Source organism: Paramacrobiotus metropolitanus, unplaced genomic scaffold (assembly GCF_019649055.1).
Source record: "Paramacrobiotus metropolitanus isolate TYO unplaced genomic scaffold, Prichtersi_v1.0 Parri_scaffold0000029, whole genome shotgun sequence".
Classification (NCBI taxonomy): Eukaryota; Metazoa; Tardigrada; class Eutardigrada; order Parachela; family Macrobiotidae; genus Paramacrobiotus; species Paramacrobiotus metropolitanus.
This window is the reverse complement of record NW_026570249.1, coordinates 1,207,567-1,229,393: the sequence shown is the minus strand read 5'-3', so window position 1 is coordinate 1,229,393 and position 21,827 is coordinate 1,207,567. Positions and strand designations below refer to the sequence as shown.

Below are 21,827 nucleotides of genomic sequence, written 5' to 3'. Positions count from 1 at the left end.
GACAACAGGTTATTTCTTGGTTTTTTACTGCTGAGAGTAGTAACTTTCTTATGACCGTGTTCGGCCATGAAACGAGAGAGCTCCGGTTACGCAAATGAAATGTTCGTGAAAATGGCATGTTGATTTTGAAAATTAATTCCTTATTAGCGCTTGGAGTGTTTTTATAGATCAAACCCGTTTCTCTAAGAACAATGTCTTAGCTACCTTTATCAGCTAAACCAACATTGTTTGTTGCGCTCTGTCGTGCTGCAAAAAAATTATAGCAAAAATATACGAGTACAGAAAATCAGGAGATAAACTTGCAACCTTTTCGAAAAGTACCGAAATGCTCTAACTGTCTAGCTCATCCGGCGCAAGCACTACGTCAACAATTTTTTTTGAATGAAACTGATTCCATTCTTTTGATAAAACAGTTGGAAATATTTAGAAAGCTCGTATGATCAGATGTCGTAAGATTCTGAATTTCTGCGAGCTGGGACACGATAAATTTTTACACAATTTTATTTGGTCACCTTATTTTATTTTTACACAATTTTATTTGGTTATCAGATTTTTTAAGCTGTGAACCTCGTATTTTTCTTTAATCTGCTAAAAAAATTGTATACTGGCGCAACGGGCGCAGGCTTCGAAGTTTACGGGCATAGTGGGCGCAGACCGATCTTCGAAACGGGCGAAACTGGCGCAGGCAAATTGCGCCTCCCCCATCGCGCGGACCTCACTACGGCCCTGGGTGTATCTATGACTAAACCGAGTTAGAGTTTAGACCGTGACAAACACGAATTTCGTGCACTTTCTTATTCTTTTATTATAAAGGATAGATAGATTACGACCAACCGTAAGTACTTACTGATTACTGTACTGTATAATACGTTATACGTAATAATTAAAAGTGTTGTATGTAAGAATCCCAGACTGGAAATCGGTGTTTCGCAATTTCTATTGGTTGTAATTTTGAGCGATCGTGGCCAATATCTAACGCGTGCCTGTGCTCTGATCCAATCCTGCTGGAGGGTTGGGATCTGAGTTATTCACTTAATTCGGTTCATTTTACGCACTTTGCGTCTCGCGCTAAGTAGCAGTGTTTACAGCTGTACACGTCTCGACATATTGGAATTTGTGGTTTCTTAGTGTTTTGCATTCGGTTTTCGCACTCAGATAATCAATGTTTTAAAAAAGTCATCCAAATTATCACAATGTTCCTTTTTTGATAAAATTTATGTTTACATCCACTGATATCCGAAAGGTTCCAATTTTTTTGTCAGCTGAAACTTTTGACAGAACTAAGATGAACACTCGGGTTAAGACTGCGCTCAAAACTAAGATCAATACTTCTGATAATACTCTGCTTAAAACTAACATTTATACTCAGGTTTTCAAACCTAAGAAAGCTTAGTATTTGCGAACTCTGATTACTGCTACCAAAAACTTAAAAGTCCCTCCGTCCACAAAATACTTCAAACCTATTTAAATTAAATTAAACCTAAATAAATTAAACCTAATTAAATTTATTATTATGTTCACTAGTGAAATGTATTCAGTCAGAAATGCACTATAACAGAAGTGATGCACTATAAAAGAACTAATTCTAATTCAAAAATTTAAAGAAAATTTAATGGTATAATAAATTTAATTTTATAGTAGCCGATTTTTGACAAACCAAAAGAATACTAGAAACTGAAAATGACGTAATTGCAAAAAATATACGACATTATTAATGATGAGGATTTAAAGCCTGAGAGTTTTTGAATTGCTTGCACATTTAATTTTGCGCCGCCATTTCTCACAACAATTTTTCATCCTGTACGTCTGTTAAATCTGCTGTCTTGAAATAATAGATATGCGTACACCTAACAGTTATATTTCAATCGAGAAAAATTACTAGAGAAAAAAAGCTGAGAATAAAAAGTTATCTTAACATACCATTTCTTTGGTTAAATATTTCGAAACAAATATATTTTTTTTTCCTTTAAGCTGATTTTGGAAATAAAAAATAGGCTACCGCTACGCTACTTTTTACTTCCACTGCCGAAGTGGCAGAGCGTTCCAAATCTAATGGAAATTGTTTCAAAATTGTTTTAAAACGCATTATAGGCATTTCATGCAATTATTCCGTTGGCTTGAAACTTTTGCCAACACTACTATGAGCACTCGGGTTTAGACTATGCTTTGAACTAGTATCACCACTCAAGTTTATACGTTGATTAAGACTAGCATTAGTACTCGGACTAACACTCTTGTGAAAGCTAACACTAACATCTTTATTTTCACACCACGTATCATTTAATAATTCAGGAATCGTTAATGTTGCGCTCCACATAACTATTTTTGCAAAATGCTTATGAAAAACAATTTTACGCTGAAACATTGGCGTGAGAAAAATTTGGCACAAAAACATTTCGCTGATTCGCCACACAGACATTCGGCATGCTACTGTCTTTTTTGTGTACGCTCTAGTATATAATCTCATTAGAATGTTATTTTAAGTTTTTTTTTTATGTTTTAGTTGTTTTTGTGAACATTTCTTTTGTTTTCTTAATATATTTTCGTGGTGCTCATAAAATTATTAGCCTTTTTTAGCTGGCTTTGGTTTTTTTAATCCAGTATGTGTTTTAACTTTTCAAGTTTTATTAAAATTTGGATTTTAAGCCAAATTGTGCTATGCTAAAATTGCTATATGCGAAAGCGTTTTATGCCCCCGTGTTTTTATTCCGAAATGTACGTATATCATGCGGCTTTCCCTGCGTAGATATTACTAAAAGCATTTTCAACGAAAAGGTTGAGTTCAATATTTTTATTAAAAAAATAACGAAGATAAAGCAGAAATGAAGACATTTTCGATGCGAACGTTTATTTGGGTGATAGTTCCGAGAAGATTTGCGGAAAAAATCGAGTGAGTTTGCCAAACGGGGGTAAGCTGAAACCGAACAAAAGGGTTGGTAAATCTGAGTGTTTGCTGACCGTATTTTAACCAGAGTCTTCACCAGAGTGCTGTTCTTAGTTTATAGCCAAGTATAAACCTTAGTGATCATGTTAGCCCAAATCTAAGTCTTAACCCGAGTGCACACATTAGTATCGTCAAAAGTTTTAGTTAACTGGAGGTTGTAAGTTAGATTTGGGTTTTCAAGCTCATTTTATTTCTGACTTTCTTATTTTGTGCGGGCGCGATTTGCAATGTCCGTTTAATTGGTTTGAAAAGAACCGTCAGGGATAAGTTTTGTTCGCGTAGCCTAACTTTTATAAATACTGTGCGCTGATACATCGTACGCCTGGTTGCCTTGTATAAACTGTTTTGTAGTAAAATATTATAGCACAGTAATGGTAAAATAAACATTCAATAAACATTTATATGAAGTAGTGCAACAGTAAATGCAAATTTGTGGATCAGTGTATAAGTTGCGCTGTACACATCAAGGTTCCTCACACTTGGATAAGAACTAATCTGAAAATGCTCATTTACAATTATAATTCAAAAATTTGATTAGGTAGTCGGCGATGACTTTTATTTGTTGAGATCCGAAATAAAAAACTTTGATTTTACCTTGTTTGATCGCTAACTTAGACTCGGCACAGCCACAATTTCCAATGGATTTCATGCGAGAGTGGACGTGTAATTGCTGTACTGAGCACGAGACGCAAAGTGCACAGAATGAACCGAATTAGGTGAATAACTCAGATCCCAACCCTCCAGAAGGATTGGATCAGAGCACAGACACGCGTCCAATATCTATATGAGTAAGTACACGTCGCTGACGCGCGCTTGTTTCCACGCGTTCCTTTAACCGTTAACAGGGCACGAAGTGGGGCACAACGCGTTTGTTTGAAGCGTGGTTGTGCGTTAAATTTTGACAAATCCATGGTTTTCTGCAGTGTGCAACTACTGAAGCGACAAACATTTTCCCTTTGATCAGTTTATTCACGCTTCTGATAGCATAATTTTAATAATAGTATCTACGTAATATTTTATCTATATTTCATCCATCTTGGTAGTATCTGTTGTTAACTTATTTCTATGGGCGAAAAAATGGATAACACTATCCCGAGCGTTGTGGTGAGTTGGGGGTTGGTGACTGACTGGCTGTCAATGTCGTGCCATAATTATGTATTATTTATTATTAACTGTTATTATTATTATATTAAAACTAGCAGACCCCGCGCAAATTGCGCGGAACAAATAAGAGAAGAATAATTTAGGGCAAAAAATAATAGTTATTTAATTTTTATAAATCTAAAAGTCAACAATGACCGTTTTAAAAATTGATGATAGTATGCTGTCACTACTGGTTCTTTTTTCAACCCGCCGACTGCTGGGAAAACCTTGGATATGAATTTTTTCAAGTTTTCTTCCCGGAAACGGGACCGGCTTTCCGTTCAGTTCCAGAACGAATCCTTCACACCATAACTGTAAATCACAATCACTCAAAATTTTCGCCCAATTGTAAAATAGTAGCTGTTTAATTTAAGTAAAATTTATGTTCCCCGCTCATTTCTACGATGGCGCTGTATCAGATTTCACTGTAGCGTTAGCCCTGCAGTCCGGAAATATTATATTAAGGCAGGTTTGCCTCGTCTGCTGGTCCGCGACTATTGGTAAATTACTTTTTTCAAAAAACAAATAGTCATTTCAAGCTACTGTAATATTTTGGTCATCGCTCGTTATGCCAGAAATGTAAAGCAGCTTGCCTCGCTTGCTGCTCCGCGAGCTCCGCTCGCACCGCAGCTAGGCGTCGCCTGCGGCTCCGTCTTCTATAAAAAACTGACGAATTTTTTATCGGGTTTCGCAAAATTTCTCGTTCTCAACACTCACGTTCTCAACAACCATTTTGGATGACGCGCCTAATGATCGGTCAAATAGAAAGACTAATTATCTAGGTCTGCTGCAGTTAATGCACATTACCTAACTGAAGCGCATGTGGGATATGCAGCTGCCGGCTTGCTGTCCCTAAACCATAAAGTACTAAACATGCAATTTAACACCACCACTAAACATGCAGTACCATCTATCTCGGATTTTATTTTCGACAGTCGACAGATAACAAATTAACTCGCAACATGCGAGTCGCAATTCGTCGCAAGTTTTTGTCTTCAGCGGCATATCAGTACCAATGGCAACCGCCCGTGGAAACGTTGCAACTTTAAATTGGTCAAACCCTGCGAACGACAGCTTCTTGAGAAACAGTTTTAAGCACTTCCCTACACGCAGAGTTTGTTAGGTCTTCAGTCTTTCTTTGCTGAAACTTACTTTTTCTGAAGCCATTTGTTGATGAAAACTTTATAATTTCACTCAAGAACCAAGACTACCGAATAGTACGTGGGTATGACTCGAGAACTCTCCCAGTGCCAGCAAAGCTGGCCAAAACGCGTTTTTAGCTGTCCGAGACAGTAGTGAGGTGGCCAGTTTTGCAATGGTGGATTCTCACCTTTTCCCATTGGCCTTCTATGTTAAAGGTTTTTGAAGTTTTCCTTTAACTGTTTGTTTTCCTCTAAAAACGGAGTAGCGATGGCAAATCTACCCACTAAGGGCTATCGAATGATATATAGACCTAGAAGTTTGATTCGGTGGATCGAGCTGACGAACTCGACAGAGTGGGGATTTCGTTAAGGCTTACGCGATTATTATATAGTGATGATTAATAAAATCAACGAGGTTTTTTTTCTAGTTTAATTGCCTGTGAATGTCGTAATGTATTCGTAAGCCAATACTTATCCGTGCTTATCTTGTATTAAATGTATTTGGATGAAATGTTTTGTGTGATTAGGGCTTAGGCCGCCTATTTCCGTAATCGGCCGAGTCTGTGTAATCAGTATCTGTACAAATGTCGTTTACTTTATAGCAAACTTGTGATTGTATTTTATCGCTAATCTCAATAAATAATCTTGTATATTTATATGTACGAAGTATGCAGACTTCGCTTTGACCATTATTTCGAACACTTACCGTTACCGTTGAGGTACAATCTTACCGTTCAACGTGACTAACTTTATTTTTTATGGCCTCGTCCACGCGTGATCAGTTTTAGTCCAGCTTAATCTTTAATATTCATATTTTCCATGAGTTCGCACCCCGATTTACGTATGTTTTGTTTAAAATATCCTGTTTAGAGGCCTGTTTAGTATCCTGTTTACAGGCCTGCGCAATGTAGGTAAGTAATACAACTGCTTGAGCTAATCCGAAGATAGCATAGACTAGACGTCTACGGAAAAATTTAGTTATGGCCGAACCTTTTGGTCTAAACTTGGGAGTTTGAATATAGGAAAACTTGGGAAAAAAGTGTTAAATTTCGTTTCCCATATAAAATTTACCAAATTCCGGACTGACGCATTTGGCGCCACACTTCGACCTCGCGGAGAACAATAGCGCCCCCACCCCCTCTCCCGAAAAGTCTGTACTTGTTGTAATACTGTAAGTCTGTATGTAACAGTGATGTCCCGTTTTTTTCACGGGCTCGGTAAATCACGGGAATTTCCCGCATCCCGCACCCGCTTTTGCTCGGAAAGCGGTGCGGGAGGCTTTCTGCTCGGATCGGGTGCGGTCGGGAATATAGCCTGATTAGTACGCCCGCCCGCTACTCGGGAAAACACGGGATTTCTTTGAATTAAAAAATTTTTTATAGAATTTCTAGCAATTTTCGCAGCCAAAAAGTGCGTCAGCTTCGCGCTTCGCGCGAAAGTTGGTGTCTTAGGGTGGGTCTCTGATTCAAAGCGAATCCAGTTGCGATACAGCGATTTGATAAGCGGCGGCTAGCTCCGTAGCTCCTGTGACGCAAACGTCGGTTTCGAAAGAAAATATATTTACGGCAATTGTATAAGTTATAATTACGAGCCAAGTTCAGTTTTTTTGAAAAGTAAAAGTAAGATTTATCATGCAGGTCTAGTCTTCTAGAAAATGCGTATCCATTAAACTTTTCGACGAAACTTTGTCACAAAAATTTTGTAATAGATTTGTAACAATTATTAAAATTATTGATTCATTGAAAATCGGGAATCGGAGCGGGTTGCGGGACGGTCCGAGCGCTCGGGTGCGGGAGCGGGTGCGGGAAAGTTTTTGATCGTGAAAGTGCGGTCGGGACATGAAAAACTGCAAACGGGACATCACTGGTATGTAACCAATAGAATTATCACATATTACTAGGAGATCCCGCGCAAACTGCGCGGAATAAAAGATATGAATAAATCAATGCAAAAAACTAACTGTTTCAACTACTTCTAAAAGTATAGATAGTAGGAAATCATAGAATTATTATGTTACTGCTGTTATAATGTCACTGGAAAGCCAGGACAACCCTGGACAGGGCTTGTGAGCAAGTGAAAATTTTCAAATTTTCTTCCCGGAAATGAACCGGATTTCAGCTTACCGGTTAGCTCTACAGAACGAATCCTTCGCACCATAACAGTAAACAATTAAGTAACTCGTATCATTCAAAATTTCAAATTATCTGCCCAGTTGCAAAATAGTAGCTCTGTAATTTAGATACGGCTTAGTGGCTTACCTATCTGCTCATTTTTACCGTCGCGATTCGCGCGCTCAGCCGCGCTGTTTCGAATTTCAAAGTAAGTAAAGTAATGTAAAGTATGTAGGATGCCTCCTTTGCTGCTCCACGAGCTCCGCTCGCGCCGCAGCTCGGCGTCGCCTGCGGCTCCGCCTTCTATAAAAACTAACAAAATTATTTCAAGTTTCGTAAAACCTGTCGTTCTTAACAATGAAGCACTCCCTTGATGACGCGCATAACGACCGCTAAGCACTCCCTCAAATAAAAAACTTGTTCGCTATATAAGTAGCTTTGCTGCATTTAATACACATTAACTAAGCTCATGTGGGATATGAACATATGCAGGCAGGCTGCAGCTGCCAGCTTGCTGTCCCTAAACCATAAACATGCAATACCATCAACCCTAAACATCACTACATCAGTACCACCTTTTTCGGACATCGTTTTCCACAGAAAACAAATTAACAGTACTCGCAACCTGCGAGTCGCAAGTCATGATCTTAGTCATAACAAATTTTTGACTTCAACGGCAAATCAGTACGACAGTACCAATGACAACCGCCCGTGGAAACGTTGCAACTTTAAACTGGTCAAACCACTGCGAACGGCAGCTCCTTGACAAACAGTTTTGGGGCAGTTCCATACTCGCAGACTTTGCTAGGTCTTCACTTTTTCTGACACCCTTTGCATATGAGAAATTTTTCAAGAATCATGCAAGACTACGGAATAATACGTGGTCATGATTCAAGAACTTTTCTCCCATCCCAGCAAAGTTGGCAAAACGTTTTAGCGGTCGAGACAGTGGTGAGGTAGTCAGTTTTGCAGTGGTGGATTTTCGACTTTACCCATTGGCATTCTATGTTAAAGTTTTTCTAAATTCTCTTTCAAACTTTTCTTATTATCTAAAAACTGACTTGCGATGGCAAATCTACCAAGTAAGGGCTATCGAATGGTACGTAGACATGGAAGTTTGGTTCACTGGATCGGGCTGGCGAGCTCGACAGAGTGGGGATTTCGTTAAGGTTTACGCGATTATTATATAGTGAAGTGATGATAAGAACCGGAACAACACTTACAACAGTGATTATCACCCAGTGAATGCAATCAAATCAGTTAATCTAATAATAAAATGCAGGCGCGCTGGCGTGGGCACACTACTTCACAGTTGAAATGTCCACTTAAAAAAAACAACCAAAATCACTATCCACCCGCGGGTTAAAAGGTTAAGAAGGGACCGGGTGGCTGAACAAAATGGCCGTCTTCGTTTTTGGCTTGATTCTCGCGAACCGTTTACCCGATCGCAAACTGTTTAGACTCGTTCGATCGAGAATTTTGTTTGATACTAAAACATCAAAATTTGTTTTGGAAAATTGACACATGCTCGTTAACAAAGGGACTAAATAAAACTGCGTAAACTTTTTCGTGTTCCAGCTCGCAGAATGCAGAATCTTGCGGCATTTCCTTCCCATAAAAGCTTTTTAAATTTTTCCAACTGCTGTATCTAGAGAACGACATTGTTATTCATTCAAAAAAATTTTGTGACATGGTGCTTGCGCCGGATGAGCTATACAGTTAAAACGTTTCCGTATTTTTCGAAAAAGTTTCAAATTATTACCTGAATTTTTTTATATATTTTCCCTATAATTTTTTGCTGCATGACGGGGAGCAACAAAAAAAACAAAATTCAGCTGATAAAGATAGCTTAGACACTGCCCTTGCAAAAACGGGTTTGATCTAGAAAATTACTCCAAGCGTTAATAAAGAACTGATTTTCAAATTGTATACTCGCCCTTTCCACGAGAATTACATGTGCGTGGCCTGAGCTCTCCCGTTTCCTGGCCGAACACGGTCATACGAAAGTCACAGCTCTTACCAGTAAAAAACCGAGGAACAACCTCTCTTCCAAAAATTATAATGTGACACAACGCAATGCACTTCGATAAATAACTGCAATTTTTGTTTTAGAAATAGAGCAACTCGAATTTTCGTTTCGGGACATCCTCAGACTCCACCTAGTTTTCCAAAACAGTTTACTACAAAGTCAGACCTTGAAGCAAGGTCTGTTGAACATACAATGTTGGACTAAGGCCTCGTTCCGAATCCAAAGCGAATCGCGCTATCGTACGGTTGCTCAACCGCACGATGTGGTTGTATGCAGTGGCCACGCCTACAGATACGGTACCCCAAGCCACCTCGCGAGGTGGAGTTGCTGTATCGCAACGAGATTCGTTTTGAATTCGGGACGAGGCCTAAATGGGCGCATAGCCCCAAAGGCAGCACAAATTTAGTACCATGTACCGGGCCGGCAACAGCAGCCCAGCAAAGTTGGCTAAAACGCGTTCTGGCTGTAGAGACAGTGGTGGGATGGTCGGTTTTGCAGTGGTGGATTCTTAATTTTTGCCATTAGCTTTCTATGTTTGATTTTTGAGGTTTTCTTCAAACGTTTGCTATTTTCTTTTTAAAAAGGTAGTAGACTACCGTGGTATGTTTAAAAAATATTTTCATCTGCAAAGGGCACTTTGGCGTGGTCTCACATAAATTAAATCTGTACAGAGTGCACATACTGTTTATTAGATGTAACTATTATTAAATAATTGCATTTTATGCCGCAGTATTGTTTTTGGGAGCACTGCACGTCCCGTGGATCCTTCCACATGCCGAGCATCGAAGTGCGTGCTACAGCGCGCGTGCGTTGACCATCGCAGCAAAATTATTAAATTTCAGAAATTCAATAACTTCTCTAATTTTTAAGCTGCTTGTATGTCCATATGCTTACGAAATATTAGGAAGCTTTTAGGTAAGAGATTTCTAAAAAATGTATGATGTAGCCCCTGCCAGGTAAGATGGGACTACCGGAAGCGTTTTGGAAGTTATGTCGGTGCTTGACACCTGGAAGGGTCCGCGGCTGGTCCAGTAGCCGCAAAATTAATATAATAATATGGTAAATGCCCGTACTGCATAATAATAGTATGCAGTACTATGTACTCATTTAGTTTATGTTAGACCATGCGCACGCCCAATTGACCTCTGCAGATGATAATATTTTTTTAAACATACCATGGTAGCCTACTACCTTTTTACAAAAAATGAAATTTTTGTGATTTTGGAGGCGGAAATAGTGCCCTGGTTAGTCATTATGAGCGGAGTGAAAGAAAGCTATTGAAAAAATCATATTTGTTTCGTCACACCCAAATTTAACGCAATCGGCTTTTCATATAAAATTCGAAACCACGTTTCTTTTTGGTATTTCGTAACTTACCGGTTTTTTCTTACGGTCATTCAAAATTATCTTTCAAAATGTGATGTTTCTATTTATGAGTTTACACGAAAAATCCCATATTGGGAAGCATTTGCTACTTAAATTAAGCCCAAATGTTCTTTTTGCTTACTTATGACTTCTGATAAATTTATGAATACTTTTTTTGTTAGGCCCCCCTGGACGGGATGCCCCTATATCAGACGGTGTTGACGGATGCCAATCAAATTAGCTATCACAACACTGTTGTCGCCCGCAGCAGCGACGCTTGGTGGCTCGGAAATATCCAAGATATCGACGGCAACTACGCCTTCATCCACTTTAACTCGATAATAGTCCAAGCTCGATGGATGCACATGAAAGACGTTTGGCATTTGCCGTCATACTGGGACACAAAGCTCGCCAGAGAAAAAGGTTGGCACGGAGACATTCATGTATTTGCGGCACTGCGTGAGGAATATAATGGGCCGTTTTGTTTTCGACCAGCCGTCATGCTAAACATGCTTAATGGTTGTAACTCGGATTGCAAAATGTTTTGCATCAGAACTGATGTTTCCAAGACAGTCGTTCATCCACCCAGTACTGGTTTTGAGGTGGTCCACTTCCACCAAGTGGCCAGTGCGTTGCCACCAAGCGGACCCTCTTTGTTGGACCGCCGCAGCGGTTTCCTGTATGAAAAGCACTTCATCCCTTTTGTCCAGACTCAAGACGTTCTGCGCGATCCTTCCGATAAACTTCGCATAATCAAGCATATTAACGACGCCATTCAAGTCAGATTTAAATTAACCCGTGGAAATCCGGCTGATCGCTGCCATTTTCATCTTCGCTTCGATCAGGAGAGTTGCATACTCGTCATCGCCCGTCTCGCTACGGACACAAAACCGACACATTGGATGGTTGAAAGCCTGCCGGAAATCTTGGGAACACATCTGGGCAGCCGCGTTGATTTACCGCCTATCAACAATCGAGTATTTCTCGCGAACGAAGATATACCTAGCAAAATTGGTTAGTCGCTTATCGTAAATGTTGTCTTTGAGATGTGCTTCTTCAATAGTTACTACAAAATGCGAAGTACTGTAATTATAAATTTGGTACCCTTATCGGGGCTTAGGGCCGCGTATTAGGAAAACTGGGGACGCTGATTACTGACATTGGGTGCTGCGGTGGGAGGTCATCGCGACATCTTGTCGGGTACAACTGGTCGCAAGACGGTTGCACACATTTGGACACGTACATACTCTGTATCAATCTTGCCGCGAGACGTTTCGTCACGAGGTCGTTTCGACGGAGGAACATTTCATGTGTTAGACAAATGCTTATGAGTTATGTCATATGTCAGACATTTCATGTGTTAGACAACTGCTTATGCAAATCAAGAAACCAAATCAAAGAAAACCTAAGAAACGTTAGAATACATTAGAAAATATATGAAAGCCCAAGTGAATGTAAGAAAAATATAAAAGCATAAAAACGCACAAACTAAGAAACCGGGAGTCTCAAGGCAAAGTGACCGCGACCACACGACGTATGGCAAATTGTCGCAAAGAAGAAGAGTCACAAAGCTGAAAGCAGTATGTCCCTAACGAAAATGCCCCAGTCCCGCGACGAAATGTCTTCTCGGCAAGAAGGGCCCCTCGAGTTTGACTGCTGCGAAATGGTGGGAACGCAAAAGCTTATTATCATAGCTCCATAGGACTCACATAGCCTTGTTACCACCAGTACATTACTTGCTTTGCATGGCTGTTGTTTTCAATAGCCGATTTGCGATAAGCCGCCGATCAAGAGAGCAGGCGCACAACCCGCGCGCAGGGGCCATAAAAAGTAATTAAAAAGTAATTAAGACGCTGCTCTCTAAGACATGGCCTGCTCCCACAGGCACGGGCCCGACTCATAAAAGTGACTATGCGGAGTCCGGTAGTGGTCATGCGCATACGCGATGTAAAACAATGGAGAAGACACAGGTGGAGGGAGAAATTGGTCTGCCCTGTGTCTGCCCGTGGTCGGTCCATCGCGCGTGCAGTTTTTCGCAAGGCGAAAAAGGCAAGCATCCCTTTCAGACGCAGGACGCGGTGCCTCCAAGTCATGCTATCTATAGCATGGGTACTGGCCGCTTGCTTATCGCAAATATGTGATTAATGTTTTTTGCCACTCGCGAATGCTGCCACTCACGAATGCTGCCCACTCGCGAATGCTGCTCACTCGCGAATGCTGCTCTGAGCTGGCTGACCGAGTTGCTGTATAAAAATCCACCTTATACAGCGGTGACCTTTTAAATCTGGCGTTTTCTTTTTGAGAACTGCCGTACTCCATCTACCAAAATACGGAACCTTTATCTTAGTCACTAGCAACATCATCGGATTGATCTTTACCATGACTACTTCCACCCAAAGTCACTCCCCAATCCGGCAAGAAGATCGGCTAACGCAACATCTGCATGACGTGGTATTCGGTACCGTACGAACCGATTTAAAGAATATTATATCTGCTAATACTTCCCGTATGAAAATTTTACCTCCTAAATGGCATAAGTTACATCAGTCCGCACCGGTTCGTTTTCACTCTTTTTTGGGGGATTTTTGTAATCAACTTATTTCTGCTTGTGATCTCGGCTTATGGGCAGCTCATGAAATCATGGAATTATTTTCTTGGGGGCTAGCTGAATATGCTCTAACTGCGCTACATTGCAAACAATCTACCGGTAAATTTTTCAGTAAAAATTCGAAGTATGCAGTTCCGGCAAAATTAATCAGAGAAAGGCTAGCTGTTTCTACCGAAATTAATAAACTGAAACGGAAGAAGCGAAGAATGAAAGTCGTCGATCGTGATTTTTCCCTCTCTTATGCGGAACGGTTGCATCGCTTAAAATTAATTAGAAAAACTCTTTCCTCTAAAATTTCACAGCTGCGTTTCAATGCCGAGCGGAAAGAAAATGATAGCTGGTTCACAAAGCGTATGTTGAATTTTATTGATGTAAAGATAAAATCTTCTTCCTCGGCTCCTTCTAATGCTATGATTGAAAATGACCGATATCGAAAACTATTTTGAAAATATCTGCAACCCCCAGAATCTTTCTCCTCTTAATTTTTCATGGATAAATAAATTAAAGAATAAGACATGCAACACCGGCTTCAATAATACAGATATCTTGCCTGCCGATATAAAATCTATTCTCTTTCGTAAGGATGGTTCAGCAGGTTCCGGGTTGGACGGCATAAATTACTCTTTTCTTAAGCCATACCCGGATGTTCATAATTTCTTAGCTAATATGTTCAATAGACTTTTAGCATCTGGCACAACGTGCAGTTCATGGAAAGTGGGGAATACGGTTCTCTTGTACAAAAAGGGCGAATATGATATGCCGGGAAACTATCGACCTATTACTTTGACTAGCTGTATTGGAAAAGTTTTTCACTCTGTCATTTCTAATTGATTAATGTCGTACTGTGTTAAGAATAAACTGATTAGCACGGATGTGCAGAAGGGTTTCATTGAAGCTACTAACGGATGCGGGGAACATTCTATGAAACTGTTGAAGTTAATTGAGCAGCAGAGAGCGAAAAGACAGGCAATGCATGTGGCTTGGCTAGACGTCGCAAATGCATATCCTTCTGTTCAAAAGGAGGTCCTCCTGGCAGCTTTACGTCGATATAATATTCCTGAATACATTGTTAAATATATTGATAATTACTATACCGGCTTATCAATTAAAATTAACTATAATGATAAATTTTCGAAAAATATTCCGTTTAATGTAGGTTTGTTTCAGGGGGATACTATGAGCTGTGCATTGTTCCTTATTGTTTTTAATTGTATTCTTGAATTTTTAGAGGAAAATAAAAAATGCGGGATTGCGTTCGATGCTTTACCAGAATAGAAAATTGTTGATCTTGCATTTGCAGACGATTTGACCATTGTTACCAATAATAAGTCGAGTATGAGCCGGCTGCTTCGCGAAATCAACATCTGTATGAATTCGATTGGTCTTAATTTAAACGTTGAAAAATGCCGTTGCTATTCTTTTATCAGAGGAATTTCTTGTGAAACTACGTTTGAAATTAATGGGCAAAAGGTGACTAATATATCGAAAGATCCTATGAAGTTTCTCGGTGCCCATATTTGTGAAAAAACCAGTCGTCGTCGAGTGGCACTTTAATCAAATCTGCGTTTAATTCTTTAATTGAAAAAGTAGATCGGCTTAATCTCCGTGCCACTTATAAGGTCCGTATTTTTAATGACTATGTTGTTGCATGCATGCGCTTTGCCTTGACAATGCATGACCTTTCTCTTTCGACTGTGAATGAACTTGAAGCTATTGTTAATAAAAATTTCGAAAAGTGGCTAAATTTAAATGGGTCTGCTAATTGCGATACTCTCTACATTCCGGATGGGTTCGATTTTAAATCGATAAAATCAGTTTATGCACAAGGGCATGCCACATTCATGGCGGATGCATTTTCCTCGAACGACGTTGTTGTAGCGCAGGTAGCGAATGACAACCTGAATTCGGCTTGTGGAAATGATACCACAATTGTGGACATCGTTCAGACTTCGGTAGTAGCCGGGAGGGAGCGAAGAGCAAACAAGGCAGCCATCAGAAAGCTTGTTAGCAAGAGAGTCAAGCAGCACGTTTCGACTGCCGATTGTCTCTTGACACTTTCCTTTTTTCCCGAAATTTATTTTTATTCTCAAAGAAAATTTTCTCAAATAATTAACCTGTAAGTAGTCGTAGATAGGTAGCGGGTTTTTGGTTAGCCGGGGAGATTTCTTAATCTCGTTAATTTGTATTGTAACTACAAAGCAATACATAGCTATATAGTCATATAAATTGGATAAATAATTGGAAATGGCTATTCTCACCACCCTGGCACCTCCTTTGGCTATTCTCACGGCCTTTCACCACGTTTTGGCTATTCGCACCCTCTTTTTAAAAAAATTCTTGGCACCATCTTTGGCTATTCTCACCACCTTTTTACATCTCCTTTCGACTATTCCCACCTCCTTACATATATTATTAATATTATGTTTATAAATACTTTAAGGTGCTACGGAAATCTTTCCATTTCCTTAAAAATAATTGTAAAATCATATTTGTATAACGCTAATGCGTTTATGACCTTTAGAAGCCGGGACAAGTAAACCCGATAATATTTGCCGGTATTAATAAGTACTAGCAGCCGTAGCAGGTACAAAATCATGTCGCAGTCGCGATCGGATATCCTCCGATCACGAGGAAGATCTGGTCCAAACAAGCAGTGACGACTCGCTTTACGAACCTGAAGGCGCCGAACTGCCGGAATATTTCAGTTCATGGCAAGAATTCCGTAAAGAAAAAGGAACGTAAAGCAAAAGCGCCACTAACGGCAAAAACTTAGTGTGTAAAAAATGCAATAAAGAGGTGAGAATAGCCAAAAGAGGTGTGCAGATGCGGTGGCAATAGTCAAAAGGTGGTGTTAGAATTAATTCTTAAAAGGTGGTGCGAATAGCCAAAAGGTGGTGAAAGGTCGTGAGAATAGCCAAAAGGTGGTGCGAGGTGGTGGGAATAGCCACACCCTAAATAATTTGTAAGGCTAAATATAAAGAAAAAAACACATCTCGGCCTGTCCGCAGTTGCAAGTATAGGAGCCCACCGTAGTCTGATGTTATCATGTATGAGTATGTACTGTATATAGGGACGAAATCGCAATAAAGGTTGTATTTTTTGCGTTTGGACTCAGCAACATTTACATGGCAAAAGGTAAAAAGACTAGAAAGATTGACCAAATGGGCGAAATGGGATGGTATCATCCCATTTCGCCTACAGGACATTTCGCCTACGAGACATTTCGACTAACACATACTATGTGTACACTGTACGGTTCCGTTTACAGTTTACTCTTCTGTTCCCATTAATTACCTCGTCTTAATGAATCTTAGAGAAAACAATTGTGTACAGTGCAGTATTCAGTAAACTATTTTGTTTATGCTCGCCTTTTTAACAGCATTTACAATCTTATAAGATGCACCGTTGAAGCATGCAGCTGCATACTGTATAAAAACATCATGACTGTATAATTATTATGTATCAGCCATTTCATCCAGTTGTGTCTGTCTGTACGTTGTTGTATACGTGCAGGTATGTGCACACTGCACACTATGCAACATCAGCGAGATTCGAAACTGAGCGGCATATAAACAACTGCTGATGTAGATGAGCTAGATTCGAAATCATAACACGCATGAGCAAGGCTGTCTTCCCGCACTATACAAATCGAACTCTCAAATTGTTAACCGTTGGCTGAACCATCAATTGATTTTGTATTAGCCGCAAGTTTTGAATTTTTCTATAATTTTACGTAGTTACATAACCGTACCGGTATGCAGTAAATTATGGCGGAAATATCATTTTCTACTACTAATCGGAAAGGCAAGGTGTTGAATTACAAGGGTTATGAGTATATCGAAGACTGGAGACGTGGAGATGACAGAACGGAGAATTGTCATAACTGGCGGTGTCGAGAAAGGACACATTGCAACGCACGTTTGTATTACGCTGATGAACAACCTGTTGAGCGCGGCCAGCATTCTCACGCCCCGGACATCATAAAGGTTACCGCGAAATCAGCCAGGCAGGCACTAAAGGTTCGTGCAGCTAATACAGTGGAGCGACCACGCCAGATCATTGATGAAGTTCGAGCCGAAATGCCAGTCTATGCTGCAGTAAAAATGTCCTCTTACAATGCTCTCGCCAAAACCATTGGACGCCAAAGAAGAGCGGAAGGTGTCCCTACAGCTCGTGTAACTTGCTTGGCTGATATCGATGGCAGCTATTTTCTGAAAGAAACCACGCGCAAAGAATCCGTCTTAATTGCTGACACTGGGGCCGAAGATTTACATCGGATTATTGTGTTTGGAGATCCAAAATGTTTTGATTATTTTGGTAGAACCAGTGTTTGGCTCAGCGATGGTACCTTCAGTGTCAGCCCGCCTGTTTTTACACAGTTGTACACGGTGCATGGAGAGGTTTGTGGTGCAACGGCTCCGCTTATTTATGCCCTGCTGCCGAATAAATGTGAGCTCACTTATCGACGTTTTTTTACAATACTGCGAGACGCAATGATTCATAAAAGTCGATCGGAAAATGTGGGGCCGGAATTCATGTTAATGGACTTCGAACAATCGGCAATCATCGCGTTCAGGAAAGTTTTTCCGGGGACAAAGCTAAGAGGTAAAATTTTAAAAAATATTTTCTACAACTTTCATAAATGTCTTTCATTTTTCTGAGATACTTACATCATCGTATTTTTTATACAGAGATAATTTGTATTTTGATGAACGGAATTTGTTGAGATATTTACTTAATCGTCACGGTTTTTTTTTGTAGTTTTATTGGCTCCATGTAATTTTTTGTTATTTTTATTTGAAAATACATTTGTCAATAAGAATTAACAATATTGATATATTATTAATATACTTACTGTACTATTATTACTATCATTACTATTATTGCTATTAATAATATTATTTATATTATCGCTGTTATTACTATTACTGCCTTTATTAATATTATTAATGTTATTGCTATTATTGCTGTTGTTACTTTGATTACTATTAATAATATTACTTATATAATCAGTATTATCGCTGTTATTACTGTTATTGCTTTTTATTGATATTATTAATGCTATTGATATTATTACTATTTTATTATTACTAAAAATATGATTACTATTACTTTTATAAATTTTATCGTTAATAATATTGTTGCAAGTAATACTATTTTTACTATTATTATTATTATCCTTATTATTGCTGTTATTCTATTACTGTATCACTGACGCCTATAATATTAATCAAATTAATGTTGTTATTATGAATATTATTAATTTACATTTCTCTCCTTTTTCAATTAATATTTTTAGATGTATCGGAACTTAACATTTGTTTAAATAAATTAATTAGGTTGCAATTAATTAGGTTGCAATTTCCATTTCGGACAAAGCTTGTACCGGAAACTAGTAGCCCTGGGACATGGTCCTACTTACGCTACTGATGCCGAATTCAGCATTTCGTGTCGTATGCTTTTTGCTCTCGCGTTTGTTCCGGTAGAAGACGTAGAACAGGCTCTTATAGAACTGTTGGACACACCGGGCTTTCCGTTCAAACACGATGACCTGTTCATTGCATATTTGAAAACAACATATGTCGGGGAAACGACAACAATGTTTCGAGCATCCGGATGTTGCATCAAACGGCCTCTGTACCCAGTTAAATTCTGGAGTTGTGTGGACAGACTTGAGAAAGATATTCACCGCACGACCAATCGGTTAGAAGCATGGCACCGCACTTTTTCTGATGCTATCAATAAAGACCACCCTGGTATCTATCAGTTCTTCAACTTGTTGTGTCGGGAAATTGTTCATCAGCAAACAGAGGCCGCTTCACGCATGGCAGGTGAAATACCAAGACAGAAGAAGCAATACGCCGAGGTCACCAAACGACTGAAGAACGTCGCGTCCAGCTACGGGCAAATCGATACGATCAGCTATTTGAGATCGGTAGCCATCAATCTGGAAATCATGTTGTAGAGTGTAAAGTTAAAACTTTGAGTGGTTCTGTTGAGCACCTGTTCAGTTAATCAAGCTTTCTGTATACTGTATTATGATTTACATATCCACATATTACACACATACTCTGTATGCATGAGCAGATCGTAGCGCAACAGCTTTGTGTTATAATAACCATAATAATCTAACATTATTTAACGTAACAATGGAGTGTGCGGAAGAACTTATCGTACGTACTGTATATTTATAATATCGTTATTATTTTAAATTAAATTCAAATTGGTGGTTATTATTTATTACAGATTGAGTTCGTTCTGGTTAGTGGATGGTTCATGTGTAATGGTGTTTAGCTTGTACAAAGTCGGAAATAAAATTAATAGCTAAATTCACGATGTACTGAAAGTAAGGTCTGGTAGTACTGCCATGGCTTTTTACATTTAGATCATGTAAAAATGCAAAAACGCAAGGCGTGTCCGTTTTTCTAACATAGAAAGTACTAAGTACTGAAAATAAAGTTATTTTCTATAGGTAGTACGTAGCTTATAATACGTATGTGGTCTTCCTGTATTAGGCAAAGCAAATTGCCCATTCGGCGAAATATCTGTTAGGCGAAATGTCTGTTAGACGAAATGTCTGTTAGGCGAAATGTCTGTTAGGCGAAATGGCTGTTAGGCGAAATGTCTGTTAGGCGAAATGGGTGGCATTCGCACCACCTTTTAAGAATTAATTCTCACACCACCTTTTGACTATTGCCACCGCCTCTGCACACCTCTTTTGGCTGGCTGCAGAGAGGGTGAATTAAGCAAATTCTTTAATTTTTTATGAACGAATATGCTCACTTTTTTCCAGAAAACTTTTTTTTTAAATTTGCAATTCGTCGACGTCAGCAGTGGTGGTGCGGGCCACACACCTGTGACCTGACCATGAGGATGAGATTCATCGGTGTTCGGTAGCTGCGACGGCTACTGCATTGTGAACACTTAAGGGGAGTTGGGCCGTTACATGGCCGTCACTACAATGGTACAAAATTCGTGTACATGCACGAAAACTTACACTTTCGCGCACTCCCAAACACTTTTGTGTTTCGGTTTATAATATTCTGTAGCCAGAAGATTTGTATACGCTGGCGTGAAAACCGTTTGTGCGCGCAACATCCGGTTCGGGAGTTATTCAAAAAATTCGAAAAATTTATGTATAAATTATATAACATCCCTGTTTGTTACGTCAAAATGGCACACAGCCAGTCTGCAAACTCGGCGAGAATCACGAATTTACAGTGTCCGACGTGGCTATAAAATTAATCAAAGTGAGAGTATCATTCCTGTAACGCGCGCAGTTTCAAAAGTGCCGGGGTAAGCACTTGCTGTTATGGGCCTACAATGACTTCCCGGCATAGCTTAGGGCCTTAGGCGTACGGCTCCCAACCGCCACACGGCGCCATGCCGCCATCCCCGGCGAGAATCGGCAATTTTCTTATCCGTAGAAACGGGATGCTCAGGTCTGCTAGTATAGCAATGAACTGAAGGGTGTTACAGGGGATGACGCATCGCGTGCATTTCCCTGTTCGATTCTCCTCGTCGGGATACGAGTGTGTCTTTTGCGATGATATCATTCTGATTTTGCATTTTTTCCCTGATTTTTACGATTTTCCTGCGCATTACCATTCGCGCAGATTTTTGTCTTCCGATGATGTTTTTGTATACGAATAAAACCGCAGTTTTATTCCCGTTTGTCTTTTCCGTCTGATCTTCCCATTACGGGACCGTTATACACGCCACCACGTGTAACAAGGGGTAGTCGGGTTAACGGTGCGCCAACAGGAGCTCTACTATTCGTATTATTACGTATTCGCTCGAGCACTACTATTACGGATTCGCTCTGTTTCTGTTCGTGTGCTGTCATATAGGCGGTGGCGTAATACCGTAACCTTAGCACTGTCGCCTCGCCTAGTTATTATGATTTTTCATGTATCTTTCCGATTAACAAAAAGCATAATTTGCGCAAAAAAAGGATTTCAGAATACGAACTGGAAAGAATTGAAAATACGAAATGAATATTACGAGTATTTAGTTAAGTATATCAGTGTTTATTGTTTGATAATTATAAAGTAGCTAATTTCTTAATAAACAGCAGGAAATTGGTACACCGTAACCATAATTTACGTTATTCGGTAACTGTGTATTTACTGTGAGTCGGTGATTTACATAACTGCGGTCAATTTAAACTCATGACAGTCTTTGGAAAAATTATCGGAAACAGGAAATTTCTGTGCGCTATTATCAAAGGCATTCAAAGTGGACCTCTTTAATATGAAGCGGCACTGACGCCTAACAATAAAGTTTTGTTGCATGGATAACATATATTATAAGGATACAATTTAAATATACAATTTGCTAGAAACTGGGGTGGGTGCTGTTGCCAGCAGTGGCAGCATTTAGACCAGAGTCGCCAGATGTATATGTATTTTAAAAAGAAGACTTCAGTTTAAAACCCGGCCGGAAGTGCGCTTTCGGTCGATTTGGCGTAAAGTAGCGCACACTA

General features: G+C 39.6%; 2 protein-coding genes across 5 annotated transcripts in view; both read left to right on the top strand.

Moving 5' to 3' along the window:
- The first annotated feature begins 779 nt into the window (after positions 1-779).
- The window catches only part of LOC129588332 (uncharacterized), a 28,453-nt gene continuing 7,405 nt past the window's right edge, over positions 780-21,827 (top strand). Inside the window, exons 1-3 of one of the 4 annotated variants that reach the window (XM_055482508.1) lie at positions 3,772-4,048; positions 9,453-9,545; positions 10,917-11,748. In XM_055482508.1, the coding sequence (XP_055338483.1) occupies positions 10,932-11,748 (817 nt within the window). In that variant the 5' untranslated portion in view covers positions 3,772-4,048; positions 9,453-9,545; positions 10,917-10,931. Of the gene's footprint in view, positions 836-3,771; positions 4,049-5,867; positions 6,141-9,452; positions 9,546-10,916; positions 11,749-21,827 lie in introns of those variants that run through there. The other 3 variants (XM_055482509.1, XM_055482506.1, XM_055482507.1) reach the window with 3 other exon arrangements.
- Positions 16,665-21,208, top strand: LOC129588333 (uncharacterized). Its single transcript, XM_055482510.1, has 2 exons — positions 16,665-17,947; positions 18,697-21,208. The coding sequence occupies exons 1-2, from the start codon at positions 17,110-17,112 to the stop codon at positions 19,305-19,307; spliced, it is 1,449 nt and encodes a 482-aa protein (XP_055338485.1). The 5' UTR covers positions 16,665-17,109; the 3' UTR covers positions 19,308-21,208.